We start from the raw sequence: 14268 nt of genomic DNA on the forward strand, positions 1-14268 counted from the left end.
CTCGGTTAGAAGCTGAGTCTGGGATGGTAATCACTGTTTGGAATCCTTCAACGTGTAAGAAAGCATTCTGGGCACAAAGAAAGATGCAAAGCAGTAGCAGGACTGTATATTTTAGAGTCCACTGCTCAAAGGTGCATGGAGTATGTTCATAAAATATCTAAACCACATTGTAAGTGCCAATTGTACCACAAAAGATATACAGATATTGATATAATATATATCTATCTTGATGTCATAATATAGATAGGTAACATTTTATATGCATATGTTTGTATGTTCCATGTTTATGTGTAGATAGGGACACAGAAGAAAAATCATAATTTGGGTCAAAAAGGATTTTATAGAACCAAAGGGAAATTTCAAGGGGGGGGTTTATGTTGACTCGTGGTGTGGCATATGAGTATGTATGTTCATGTGAATGATTTTTTGTTTGTTTGTTTGTTTTTGTTTTCATGTGTACATGTATGTGAACACATGTGGGAGATCAGAAGTCAACAGATGACATATCTTCCTCAATAGCTCTCCACTTTATTAATGTAGACAATCTCTCTCTCTGAGAATGGATGTCACTGACTGGCTAGACAGACAGGCCATTAAACTTCAGATATCAGTCAGTCTCTGCCTCTCCTGATCATGGGATTCCAGGTGTGCACCTTAGCAGCCAGCTTTTCACGTGGATGTTGGGGATCCAAAACTCAGCTTCTCAAGCTTGTGTAGCAAGCAATTTGCTAATCAAGTCATCTTTCCAAGTCACATCAGTTCATGGGAGTCACGTTGGAGAAAGAATCCCATGGAAAGGTTTACACCCTCCAAAAGGAATCTAGAGAACTTCATGAGTCAAGAAATAGAGCACACACATACACATGCATGTGTGAATGTGTGTGCAAGTGTGTGCGTGTGTGTGTGTATGTCTATGTCTCTCTCTCTCTCTTTCTGTGTGTGTGTGTATCTCTCTCTCTCTCTCTCTCTCTTTCTCTCTCTGTGTGTGTGTGTGTGTATGTCTGTCTGTCTGTCTGTCTCTCTCTCTCTCTCTCTCTCTCTCTCTGTGTGTGTGTGTGTGTATGCACAGGGGTTATAGTGAACTTCAATTCCTTGCTGTACCTCTTATTTAAAGAAACTCCCTCCAACTAACGTCTCTTAGATTTCCAATATTCAACAGTCTCAAACCACATTCACCCTGTTTACCTCAGTACATGGGTTCTGCCCTGGAAGCATTTTGTCACACTTAGGTGGCATTCTCAAACCAGTGAACAGCCAAAGGAAAGAGGATGCCCACATAGTATTCATGAACATATGGGTAGTGGCACTGATTCATACACGGTGGGCAAGCATCTGCTATAAATGGCCATTCCTTTACCGCATTCAGAGCCAGACTCAACCTCTTCATGAACTCATGTCAAATATCGCCCAGTCTGATTATCATCTTCCTTTTCAATTTCATCTTTTCCCATGTTTCTCTTTCCCCAATCTACAAATGAAACCTTTAACTTAGTCGTGCTGATCATTTTATCCCAAATCTAACCTCATCTTAGGACTTTGATCACATACTTCTCGTTTCTTAGCATGCCCCCCTTTTTTAACTCTCTAAGAACTCATGAATACCTTTCAACAGTAACTGGAATAATTATCCTCTTTCCATAGAATCTTGCCAATACAAACATCCGTATTAGAGGCAAAGTTTTTCATCTTATCCTTGTATAATTCCACCATGGTCCATAGCAACACAATAAAATAAAATGTTTATTGTTCACACATCTCAAATGAGTTTTGAACTCAAAGACACAATCTTTCTCCTGTATTCCCAGAACTCAGTGGAGTGCACAGTGGATCACAGATGCTTCCCATGTCTCCTCTGCACAGATAGATCAGTGAGTGGTCCATGTCCAGGAGGTTTTCTAAATTCTCCCTTTAGAAGCTCACCTTGCCCTGGTCATTCAGCGTTGAATTAGGTGATGAGAAACTACACCCTGAACTAATTAAGACTGGTGTGCTAGTTTTTGATGGAAATCACTCTTTTCCCTGCCCTTTCTGGTCTTTATATTTCGACAGGATTCTGTCTTTCACTCACTCCTCAAGCCAATGGAAATCCAGGATCAATTTCTTCGATCTCCTCTTTGAGAGTGGGAAGGTAGGGAGATGAATACAAGAGATGGTAGCAGATGCTGTGAGCCTGGTCTTCCTGGTTTTTCCTCCCATAAACTTCATATGCATATTACAGAACACTGCACTTCTTCATGGAAAGGATGGCTTTCCTGAGATGTAGCACAAATTTGAAATAAAAGTATAATAAGTGTAAAATGGAAAGACTACCAATGTTGTGAATTCTTTAAATTGCAATGGGTATGCCTTTCTTCTACATGTTAGGGCTAAATTGTGGCAGAATCTTGCCCTGTGGCTTTCTCTGAGTTTTTTCTGTTACTATTTAAATGATTCCAAAACTACCCAGAGTTGCTGAACAGATTATAAAATGCATCTTTGGCAGTTAACATCAAATATGTAGTATTGTCTGTTTCTTTTGTATTAAAAATTCAAACGTCAGTTAGGCAGTGGTGGTGCAGGCCTTTAATCCCAACACTCAGGAGGCAGAGGCAGGTGGATCTCTGTGAGTTCAAGACCAGCCTGGTCTACAGAGAGAGTTTCGGGACAGCAAGAACTGTTACACAGAGAAACCCTGTCTTGAAAAACAAACAAACAAACAAAAATTCAAATGTCAGGAACTGTCTCAGGTAGACAGTCCCTTCTAATCACCTGTGTGCTCTCTGACTAAAATTTAGCAGAAATGTTATGTGTAAATTTCTGAAGGGTAGACAGCACATTCTATTTTGTTGTTGTTCTGGCTGACATGTAGGATGTAGATGCAAAGGCTGATGCTTCTGTAGCCATTCTAGACTTAGAAGTGAAGCTCCACCTCCCAGAGTTAGAAATATGAAGAAGTTGCAGACTCTGGGTCTCTGATATCAAGTATCTACAGCAGCGGCTCCAAGTAATCATCACACATGGAATTCAATATGAAAGAAAAGCAGGTACGAAATCTTCCACTATTTTGTCATTTTCCTTTTCCATAGTCAAATCCAATCCTAACAAAATACGAATGGCATGTGTGTGGTAAATGTCGCTTACCCCATCTTCTCCTCCTTTCCTATCTGCATCCCAGGGTTCCTATGGCTTTCTCTCAAGGACCCTGTTCATCTCATAGCTCTGGTGCGGGAGGTCTTTCTGTCTATGTGTTGTTGATTTTATTTTGGTTAGTGAACAAAGAGACTGTCTTGGCCTGTGATGGGGCAAAAGAACAGAACTAGGCAGAGAAAACTAAAATGAATGCTGGGAGAAAGTAGGCAGGGTCAGAAAGATGCCATGTAGCTCCCACAGGAGACAGATGCTGGAACTTTAGCCAGTAAGCCACAGCCACGTGGTGATACACAGATTAATAGAAATGGGTTAAATTAATATGTGAGAGTTAGACAATAAGAAGCTAGAGCTAATGGGCCACACAGTGATTTAATTAACATAGTTTCTGCATGGTTATTTCAAGGCTAAGTGGCCGGGAACCAACAAGTGGCCCCCTTCCTTACTACACAGCTCAGTCTTAACATTATTTTTTTCTGTGTGCTGAAAGTCCGTCTTTCTTGTACCCTTATGCTAAGCTTCCCCAGCTCCTCTGCTCTTCTCATCTTTGGCTTCCTTTGCAGATCTCTTCTAGGAAGGTATACATTACAATCATGTGACCCCAGGCCCCAGAGATTGCTTGCTCATAACTTTGCAAATGCTTATATAGTATTCTCTGTCCTGGGTAAAAAATGTGCTGTGAGCTAGAGTTAGCGCGGAGCAGGTGCCAAGTTGCACACTTTCATATATGATCTCATTTCACCTTTACCATAACTTTGTGATATAGATATGTCCATTCCCATGAGACATATGAAAAACCCTGAAGTTTAGGGAGAGTTAATCACTTGCTTAAGCTTTCAGAACAAGCCCCTGCCAGATGTAAGATATGAACCACATCTGTCTGTCTGATTCCATAATGTGTGGATTTCCCAGCACATCTTCTATCTCCATCATGTTTAAGCAGCTTAAGAGGAACAAATGTAAAATCTGTGAGGAGCCGTGATCATGTTGCTTACTGCAGAGTCCAGTTTCTGGCCTCTCTAACCTCTGTAAAATGTACATTGTTAAAGAACATCAAAGGCGATACTTGCTGTGACTTGGTCTCCAGTGCTTTTATGTTTGTCACCCAGGACCTGAGGAACTGCCAAGACTTTCAGGGTCTAAGTAGGATTCATGTCTGTGCTGCAAGCTCAGGTGGCATAATATTGAGAAACTATTCTTGTTTGGAATAAATTAATTGCTTAGAACTCTTTCTTAGAACCCAGAAAGGAAGCCCTCTTTTCTGGTTATAGTCTCCTACTGTGTCAGACCTAGATCTGGTGGAGAGTTGAGATCAGTCTAAAGAGGATCGATGGCAGTCCTGAAAACACCACCCAAGTCCAATTATAAGTGCAGTTATAGCATGCTGTATATAAAAAATCTATGGCATATCCAGATTCTATTCATAGTACAGCTAGAACAACAACAGAAAGGATAGCTAAGCCCACACAAACTAGCTTTTCTATTGGCTTAGGTACTATATATATCCAATAGTAAAGAAGCCATGTGATGGCCATTAGTCCAATGACTGGAGACACAGAGCTGGTGTTGAAACTTAGGACTGGGGAACAGATCTTCTTCTCCACCCTGTCCCTTCCTCTTTTTCCTCTTCTTCATCCTTGTTAAAGGCACACTCCTGGATCTGCCGGTCCAGCTCAGCGAAGGTGTGTTCTGGGTCTGAGCTGCTATCTGCATTGTAGTCGATTTCTTCCAGGCAGAATGGCTCATCATCAACCTCAGAGGATCTGCTGCTGCTGCTGCTGCTGCTGCACCTGTAGTTCATCTCCTCCAAGCAAAGAGAAGAATGAGGGAGGAGAGGAAGGAAAAGCACATAGGGGAAGGGAAATAGAAACAGGGTGGTGGAAATTGGAGGAGGAAGGAAAAGAAAAGTTAGCCAGAAAAGGAAAACTTACAGTATGGAAGAGGCGGGTAGCCAAACCCCTTTCTGAATATTGTTGTAATTTATTCTTGTTTGAGAGTTTCTCACTAACATCTTCAACTGCTCCCAGACTCCCTACTACACTCTGTTCAACTCTCCATATCCTCCTTTCCTAAATAACCCAATAAGATCAAGTAGTGTTGTCTGCCTGTGTATGGATGTGGGGCTCTCCACTGGACCATGGGAAACCTAAGAGAGGCCACACTCATAAAAATTCTGAGTCTTTCTCCCCCAGTAGCCATCAACTCCGGTAGTTCCTCAACAAGGGTGGGGGCACATGAGTTCCCATCCTATGCACACCTGAATTTTAACTGGCTTGATCTTTACAGGTTATGTGCAGGCAGTCTCAGCTGCTATGAGTTCAAGTCTCATTTCTCCCTTAAGCTTTTCAGTCTCACTTCTCCCTCTGTAATTCCTCCCTTGAGAGTAATCAGGATACCATTCAAGGTCTTTAGGATTCCTTTCTTCCTCTGCCCACTAAAACTGCACTTTGCTGTCAGCCAGCACATTTTCATCCAAATGATGTAGACAACCTGGTATATATAGAACTTTCAAGATAGGTTAAGCTTTATGTGGTCACACCCAGAAGGCTGTCATTGAATGCATGAGATACCATTCTATCCCCATCCAAATAGAATCAAAGTACAGAGAACTCCAAGACTTAATGGTACTCCTTCTATCAAAGCACACTGTGGGACTCACATAGCTCACCTTCATCATGATGAATGGTTTCTTGGAAACAGAAATTAATCCAGACAGAAATTAATAAATGAGCAAGCAAGGAAACAGCATTCTGTTTCCCCTATGCTGATACTTCTGCATTATTAACCCCCTTTTCCTAATTTATCAACAATCGGGTGATCACCAGGGGCTGAGCAGCAAAGAGACAACAGGGAACAGCCGCAATGGACCCAAGACTTTACTGCCTACTGTGAACTGAGGGAATTTTCTCCCAAGGAGCCATATATCTCCCTCATTTGCATGAGATACCTGAAGACTTTCTAATCACTCCCTACTTAGGACTTAACCAATTAGGATTAGCAGCATGCTGGGTTTCTACTTCGTGATTTATAGAAGGCAAGCACTTCATAAATCAGGCAGAACCGTTCATCCACCTGCCTCTCCATAAACAATGCAAGTGGGTAATCAGTAGCGTGGTTTCACGTTAGCTCAGGAAATGAATCAGGCCAGGTTCTTAATTGTTTACTGACTGATCTGAGCTCCCCAGTGCTTTCCACAGGCTCTGTTGCCTAAACTGAAGGTCTGGTAAGAAGCAAATGGAAAAAATGGGAGAGAAATACAAGCCTTGTTTGCGCAGTCCCGTTGCATTAAGTGGCCATTATATTTTACAGACTGAATTGTCGGTAATAAAGCCATTGAATAAAGGAAAGGAAAAGCTACCTGGCTCTAAGGTAGTTTCTGTTCATTGAGAATCTTGAGGGTCTGAAACTCTTCTGCTGTCACCCTAGGTGCTGTGGTGGCAGTGCCATAAAGCATTAAGAGCCTGATTTCAAATCCTGGCTATGGACTTTGGAGAAAACTCTAATCTCAACGAGAGCTCACAGGAGATGAGGTGAATTCTAGTGAAGAAATAGGTAGATGCTGGCTAGCAGAATGCCCTGAGAAATAATGTCAGTCAACAAAATTTAACTCCACTTCTCTGATGTGGATATTCAGAAGACACCAAAACACAGTACAGAAGAAAAGTATGCATTCAAATGCGCTGCTTCCCACCCAGGTTGCTGCAGTAATTATTGCAAACAAATGCATGCTGCTAGTAATCTCTCTAAAATGTGCCCCATTTCCAAATTTAGGACCTTGCTGCAACTCTCCATTGCTTCTTCATGGAACATGAATATCAGTGGGATAGTGGAGAGGAATTTCAAATGGGGTTCAGTTTCCAGGAGGAAACATGGTCAGTTTACTCTACAAAGGCTTTGTCCTCCGGGAAGAGACGGCTCCAGTCAATCACAAACTCGGAGCCTCCCACTACAGTGTAGCTGATAAATTGATCCTGTTGAGATACATACATCAGACTTGATGCCTCTCCAATATTCTACTCGTACAATCAACTCCTTATTTTTATAATCTTCCACGCTCTCAACATCCAAGAAAATGAGACATTTCTATTAACACATTCATCATAACTGCTGCTAAGAGACCCCTTGGATAGCCTTTTCCCTTACTGAAAAATTCCCCTATAAATGGTAATCTCAGATAGTTACTAAATTTGTTTGGAACCAGAGATTGCTGCAATTTAATTGAAATTAAAAGATAGCTCATGCCCCACCAAATTCATATCTACTTTACTTTACAGAATAGCTAAAATGTGCAAAAGAACATAACAGAGGCAAAAAGTTGCCAAATTGAACATGTATGTGAGGGATAGTTTTAAAAGTTTTTATTACAAATAATTCTAAATAGTTATTTTCTTAATTGCTTTCTACAAAACTCTGGCTTCTAAAGTTTTAAAGATATTCATGACACAGTTAATACAACACTGATTATTAATGATGTAGAATACAGTTCCCTGTAGAATGCTAGATACAAGATAAACATTACAAAGTAGCAGTTATTGAAGGAAAAATACACCTACAAAGCAAATGTTCATCCTGAAGACTAAAGCTGATAAAATTAACCGGTGGGGTGAACTTTCTTAAACTAGCAAACTCTTGGTGCCCGCCATCACGCAATACACATACACACTCACATGTGTACATACATGCGCACACACACACTAAAAAAAAATAAAAAATGTGCATGACTGATTTGACTAGAGTAACCATTTCACATCTATACATAGTTTATAATGCTGTGATATAGACTTCAAAGACAAGCAATAGCAGTTGAACATTCTTCATTAACAATTAGAAGGCTAAACAAGGTCAAAGAAGATGTCTCAAGGGCAAGAAAATAGTATATTTAGAAGCATGTAAAATTAACATAAATAAAAATTGGTTGGACACAGATTACCAATTGGTATCAAAAGAAAACTTTACAGCAGTGAAGGCTGAAATCCAGCACATTGTAATCTCTCATTCTCTTAATCCCAGTACATGGGAGACTGAGGTAGGAAGATTGTCATGATCTCTAGGCAAGTCTGGGTTAGAAAGTGAAAATAAGAAAACCCACATAGCAACCACAACAGGAAGTCCAATGTCAAAAGTATAATGGATGAGTTATGGCAAGTAAAAAGACATAAAAGATAAAGAGATGTAGAACGAGTAGAAGGAAAAACTAAAATAAGAGCAAGAGCTAATGGAAGGCAAGCAAACTGAAGATACAAAAACAATGAAATAAAGATGACCATTTGGGAAAATATGTAATATTATTATAATATAAAATTGTTAAATAAGAAAGTATCAGAAATAAATCAAGATCATCTAAGGGATAAGGAAATATTAAAAACAATAAAAACAGCAAGATCTTTACATATGTGAACTTAGCACCCAAGAAATGATATGGATCAGTCTCTCAAACAATGAAAATTAAAACAACCACGGGTTTCTTATGTAAAATGGATCATCTGGCTGTCTCTGGAACTATTCAGAAAACTAGAGTCATAATTCCAAATATCTTAATAAAGAAATGTTAGGCCCAGATATTTTCAATAGAGAAATGTGAAAAATAAAAAAACAGTTCTCTATAATAATGTCTAGAAAATAAGAGGGAATGTTTTCTATTCATTTTATAAATCTATTGTTACACTGATACCCAAACTAGACATTGTAAACAAAAAGGCATTTTCAAATCTCTATTCCTCATAATAAAAATATGTTATTATTAAAATAAATAGCAAGTAGGATTCAGTATTACATAGGCTAATTATAAATCTGACCATATGAAGTTAAATCTTGAGTGTCAAGCCTGGCTCCATATTTAAAAATCAATAAATATAATCCACTATATTAAATAGGATAGTATGTAAGAATTAAATGACCATATACATGTATTCAGAAAACAATTGACAAAGTCCTGTATTCATTAATGATTAAAAAACACACTTAAAAATACCAATAGTCCCTTATGTTAACAAAGAGCGCCTGTAAAATCAGGTAAGACTGAGCACAGTGGTTAAAGTTTGATTCTTTGTCCAGATTAGGAAGAAGAAAAAGAGAATTTTATCATTGCTATTCAACTGGAAGTCTTAGCCATCAATGTAAGAGAAAATGAAAAGTGTATGCACAGATAAATACAAAAATATTGTCCTTTTGGGAATGTGTAAAAAAGATAATTAAAGTTCCCAAACTTCCTACAACTATGAGGCAAGAACAATTGAAGACATGTAAATATCAACTGAATTTCCAAACAGTAACAAACTGTTATAATTCATAATGATTGATTAAAAATGAAGCAGTGGGTATTAATCTAATAAAACATGTTCCAGACTCATGCCAGAATTATATGCCATACAACAGGCTTAAGAGGCAGAAAGATGTTCACAGTAATGAGCAATCAGAAAAGGTTTTAGGAACTCAACATAGTAAAGACTGAAAATGAAGATCATTCCAAAGTTTATAGAGAAAGGAAAATGAACAAGAAATAGCTAAGATAATTTTAAAAACAAGACAAAAGTGGGAATACCCACTCAATCATTGCCTTCTACCAATGTTTTTAGATGAGAAGTCATATATAAGGGCGGCATTGGACTCTTTATATTGATATGATGCCCAGAACTCCAGAACGTCCTTTCTGCCTTAATCCCATCCCTCAGGTTACTGGAATCACAGGTATTTAATTACAGCCTTGGATTATAGCCGTCATCCCTGGTTTATGTGGTATGAGGGAGCAGCTTTGGAGTGTTGTGCGTTTTTGGCAGATACTCTACCTACTGTGCTATAACTTTAGATTGATCATTTTATTTCAAGGTTTACATAGTGGCTGTGGTTAAGACAGTACAGTATTGGAAGAGTGGCAGACACCAAGCACACTGGACTGCAGAGAGCCCAGATGTGGATGCACACAAGTAAAGCCATTGATTGATTGATTGCAATTTCACAAAAGGGAAAATTAGTGAATAGAAGAATATTGCCTTCTTCGAAGCAGCTCTATGTTTCTTAACAAAACATAAAAATGTTTATAAACCTTATATTTTATACAAATTTAATTCAGGATGGGGATTAGGTTCCTAAATAAAATACAAAGCTTTCCGAATATAAATATCTAGACAAAGGTAAGTGAGACTGGCCTAGACAAGGAATCCTTAGAAATTACATAAAACATGATCTATAAAAGGAGAAAACAGACAAATTGGACTTCATCAAAACCAGAATTTTATTCTGCAAGAGCTTGTCAGGAAGATGAAATAACACAATCTACTTAGTATGAGAAAATATTTTTAAAGTACACATCTGATAAGGAAGTTACATTTAGAATTTGTAAGGCACTCTCAAAATGAATTATAAAAATGTATTTATGAAATATGTAGATGACATGAACAAGATACATGTATGGCATAAAATATTCATCAACAGCAGCATTAGGGAAAGACTATGATAAAATGAAAATTAAGATGAAAAGTTAAAAATAGCCATAATACAAAATAGCAGAGAGGATAGCAGCTAGACTTCTAATATATTGCTGGTCAAAATGTGTAGATATTCTTGAAAATAGTTTGCCAGTTTTCTAAAACACTACAAACATTTTTTATATAAAGGAAGATGTACACTATTGTACAGTTAATTAAGTTAAGTAGTTATATTCACACTAGTTATTTTTGACAATTTTATTGAGCATTGTTGTTATTTTATTTCCCATAAAACTACAAATCCTTGTGTGATCTTTTTAACTGGTGTGGGGAGTCTTTCCTCCCTTCCCTTTTTCCCTCCCTCTCTCCCTCGCTCCCTTCCTCCCTCCCTGCCTCACTCCCCCTCTCCTTTTCTCTCTTTCTTCTTTCTTCCTTCCTTCCTTCCTTCCTTCCTTCCTTCCTTCCTTCCTTCCTTCCTTCCTTCCTTCCTTCTTTCTTTCTTTCTTTCTTTCTTTCTTTCTTTCTTCTTAAAGAATTTGGTTAGGGTTTTTATTCCTACAACAAACCACCATGATTAAAAAGCAAATTGGGGAGTAAAAGATTTATTTGACTATTATCACACTGTATTGCATCATTAAGGAATTCAGGACAAGAACTCAATGGGACAGTTACCTGGAGGTCAGAACAGATGCAGAGACAATGGATGTGTATTGCTTACTGGCTTTCTCAGCTTATTTTCTTATAGAACACAGGACTACTGGTCCGAAGATGGAATGGGCTTGTCCCTCCAAAGGGCTAAGTAAGGTACTGAGTTCCAAAAAAAAAAAAAACCCACCTGTAGATTTCCAGGTCAGCTTCCTGATTTTTAGGTAAAAAAAAATCACATTACAAGCTTTCTCCTTGTAACTAGCATTTCCTGAAAATACTAAATATATTTTCAATTCTCTTAAGTAAAAAAAATAAAAAAGCAAGGCATTTGCATATAACCCACGCATATCTCTTTATATTCTTTTTTTTGTGGGGGGGGATTTTTCAGAATCTTTTGTTCTGCTTTAAATTTTCTTGAGAAGTAGACAGACAGTGTCATCTTTTGGATCAGAGTTCCATCTTTACGGTCTTATTTCATGTTTATTACATCCTAGAGCTGAAGAGATGGCCCATATTATATTCTTTAAATCATCTCATGATTACTTATTATTGTTAATATCTTATAAATTGTTGTTGCATTTATCTAAAAAAATGTCCATTTCTTTTACATTTTCCAACTTTGTGGCATATAAACTTTCATAGTAAGATCTAATGATTCTCTGAATTTCCTCTGTGTCTGTGGTTATGTCCCCCTTTTCATTTCTGATCTTATTAATTTGCATGTTCTCTCTCTGCCGTTTGATTAACTTGGATAGGGGTTTGTCAATCTTGTTGATTTTCTCCAAGAACCAGCTTTTTGATTCATTGATTCTTTGAATTGTTTTCTCTGTTTCTATTTTGTTGATTTCAGCCCTCAGTTTGATTATTTCCAGTCTTCTAGACCTCCTGGGTGAATCAGCTTCTTTTTTTTCTAGATCTTTCAAGTGTGCTGTTAAGTCTCCAATGTGTGCTTTCTCCGCTTTCTTTAATTGGGCACTTAGTGCTATGAACTTTCCTCTTAGCACTGCTTTCATAGTGTCCCATAGGTTTGAGTATGTTGTGTCTTTGTTTTCATTAAATTCAAGGAAGACTTTAATTTCTTTCTTTATTTCTTCCTTGACCCAGGGGTGATTTAGTAGTTGACTGTTCAGTTTCCATGAGTTTGTTGGCTTCCTGGGGGGAGCATTGTTGTTGAATTCTAATTTTAGTCCATGGTGATCTGACAAGACACAGGTAGTTACTAATATTTTTTTGTATCTGTGGAAGTTTGCTTTGTTACCGAGTATGTGGTCAATTTTCGAGAAGGTTCCATGAGCTGCAGAGAAAAAGGTATATTCTTTTTTATTTGGGTGGAGTGTTCTATAGATGTCTGTTAAGTCCATTTGATTCAATACCTCCAATAGGTCTCTCAATTCTCTGTTTGGTTTCTGTCTGATTGACCTGTCCATTGGTGAGAGAGGAGTGTTGAAGTCTCCTACTATTAGTGTGTGTGGTTTGATGACCGCCTTGAGTTCTAGAAGAGTTTCTTTTACATATGTGGGTGCCTTTATATTAGGAGCATAGATATTCAGGATTGAGACTTCCTCCTGATGAATTGTTCCGGTTATGAGTATGAAATGTCCATCTCCATTTCTTCTGATTGATTTTAGTTTGAAGTCGATTTTGTTAGATATTAGAATGGCCACGCCCGCTTGTTTCTTAGGTCCATTTGCTTGGAAAACCTTTTCCCAACCCTTTACTCTGAGTAAGTGTCTGTCTTTGTGGTTGAGGTGTGTTTCTTGTAAACAGCAGAATGTTGGATCCTGTTTTCGTATCCAATCTCTAAGTCTGTGCCTCTTTATAGGTGAATTGAGTCCATTGATATTAAGTGATATTAATGACCAGTGGTTGTTGACTCCGGTCATTTTTTTTTTTTTTAAGTAGTAGAGTGTATGTGTTTTTCTTCTTTGATTTGTGCTTGTGAATGGTCGCTAGATGTTCGAGTTATTGTAGATCGTGTTGGGAATGTTGGATTCCTTCGGTAGTGATTTTCCTTCTAATATTCTCTGTAAGGCTGGATTAGTAGCTACGTATTGTTTAAATTTGTTTTTATCCTGGAATATTTTGTTTTCTCCGTTGATAGTGAACAATAGCTTGGCTGGGTATAGTAGTCTGGGTTTGCATCCATGGTCTCTTAGTTTCTGCAGTACCTCTATCCAGGATCTTCTGGCTTTCATGGTTTCCATAGAGAAATCCGGTGTAAGCCTGATAGGTTTACCTTTATAAGTTACTTGACCTTTTTCCTTTGCAGCTCTTAAAATTTTTTCTTTAATATTTATGTTTTGTGTTTTGATTATTATATGACGCGGGGATGTTTTTTTCTGATCCAATCTATTCGGTGTTCTGTATGCTTCTTGAACCTTCATAGGAATATCGTTCTTTAGGTTGGGAAAGTTTTCTTCTATAATTTTGTTGAATATATTTTCTGGGCCTTTGATCTGTAGTTCTTCTCCTTCTTCAATCCCTATTATTCTTAGATTTGGTTTTTTATTGTGTCCCAGATTTCCTGAATGTTTTGTGAAGAGAATTTGTTGGATTTGCCGTTTTCTCTGACCAGAGCATTTATTTTCTCTATGGTATCTTCAGAATCTGAGATTCGTTCTTCTATCTCTTGTATTCTATTGGTTATGCTTGATTCTGTAGTCTCCGATCGTTTACCTAGGTTTTCCATATCCAGCCGGTTCTCGTTTTGTGTTTTCTTCATTGCCTCCATTTCAGTTTTCAATTCTTGGACTGTTTCCTTTACTTGTTTGATTGTTTTTTCTTGGTTTCTCAGGGTATCACTCACGGATTTACTTATTTCTTCAAACTTTTTGTTATATTTCTCATCCATTTCTATACTCATTTCTTCAAACTTTTTGTTATACTTCTCGACCAGTTCCTTAAGGGAGTTATTCATATCCTGTTTAAGGGACTCTATTGCTTTCATAATGGCACTTTTTCCCACTTCATCTGGGTTAGAGTGTTCAAATCCTTCTGTTGTAGGGTCATTGGGATCTGATATTTTCATGTTGTTTTTCAGATTGTTGGAAGAGGTCTTGCCTTGGCGTCT

At 37.9% G+C, this 14268-nt stretch overlaps 1 protein-coding gene across 1 annotated transcript in view; it reads right to left on the reverse strand.

Moving 5' to 3' along the window:
• Positions 1-1099: 1099 nt before the first annotated feature.
• The window catches only part of Agbl1 (AGBL carboxypeptidase 1), a 723788-nt gene continuing 710619 nt past the window's right edge, over positions 1100-14268 (reverse strand). Inside the window, exon 21 of the mRNA XM_087901337.1 lies at positions 1100-4916. Coding sequence (XP_087757463.1) covers positions 4700-4916 — 217 coding nt within the window. The 3' untranslated portion in view covers positions 1100-4699. The remainder of the gene's footprint in view (positions 4917-14268) is intronic.

This window comes from Myodes glareolus, chromosome 24, assembly GCF_982192425.1.
Source record: "Myodes glareolus chromosome 24, mMyoGla1.1, whole genome shotgun sequence".
In the NCBI taxonomy this organism is placed as follows: Eukaryota; Metazoa; Chordata; class Mammalia; order Rodentia; family Cricetidae; genus Myodes; species Myodes glareolus.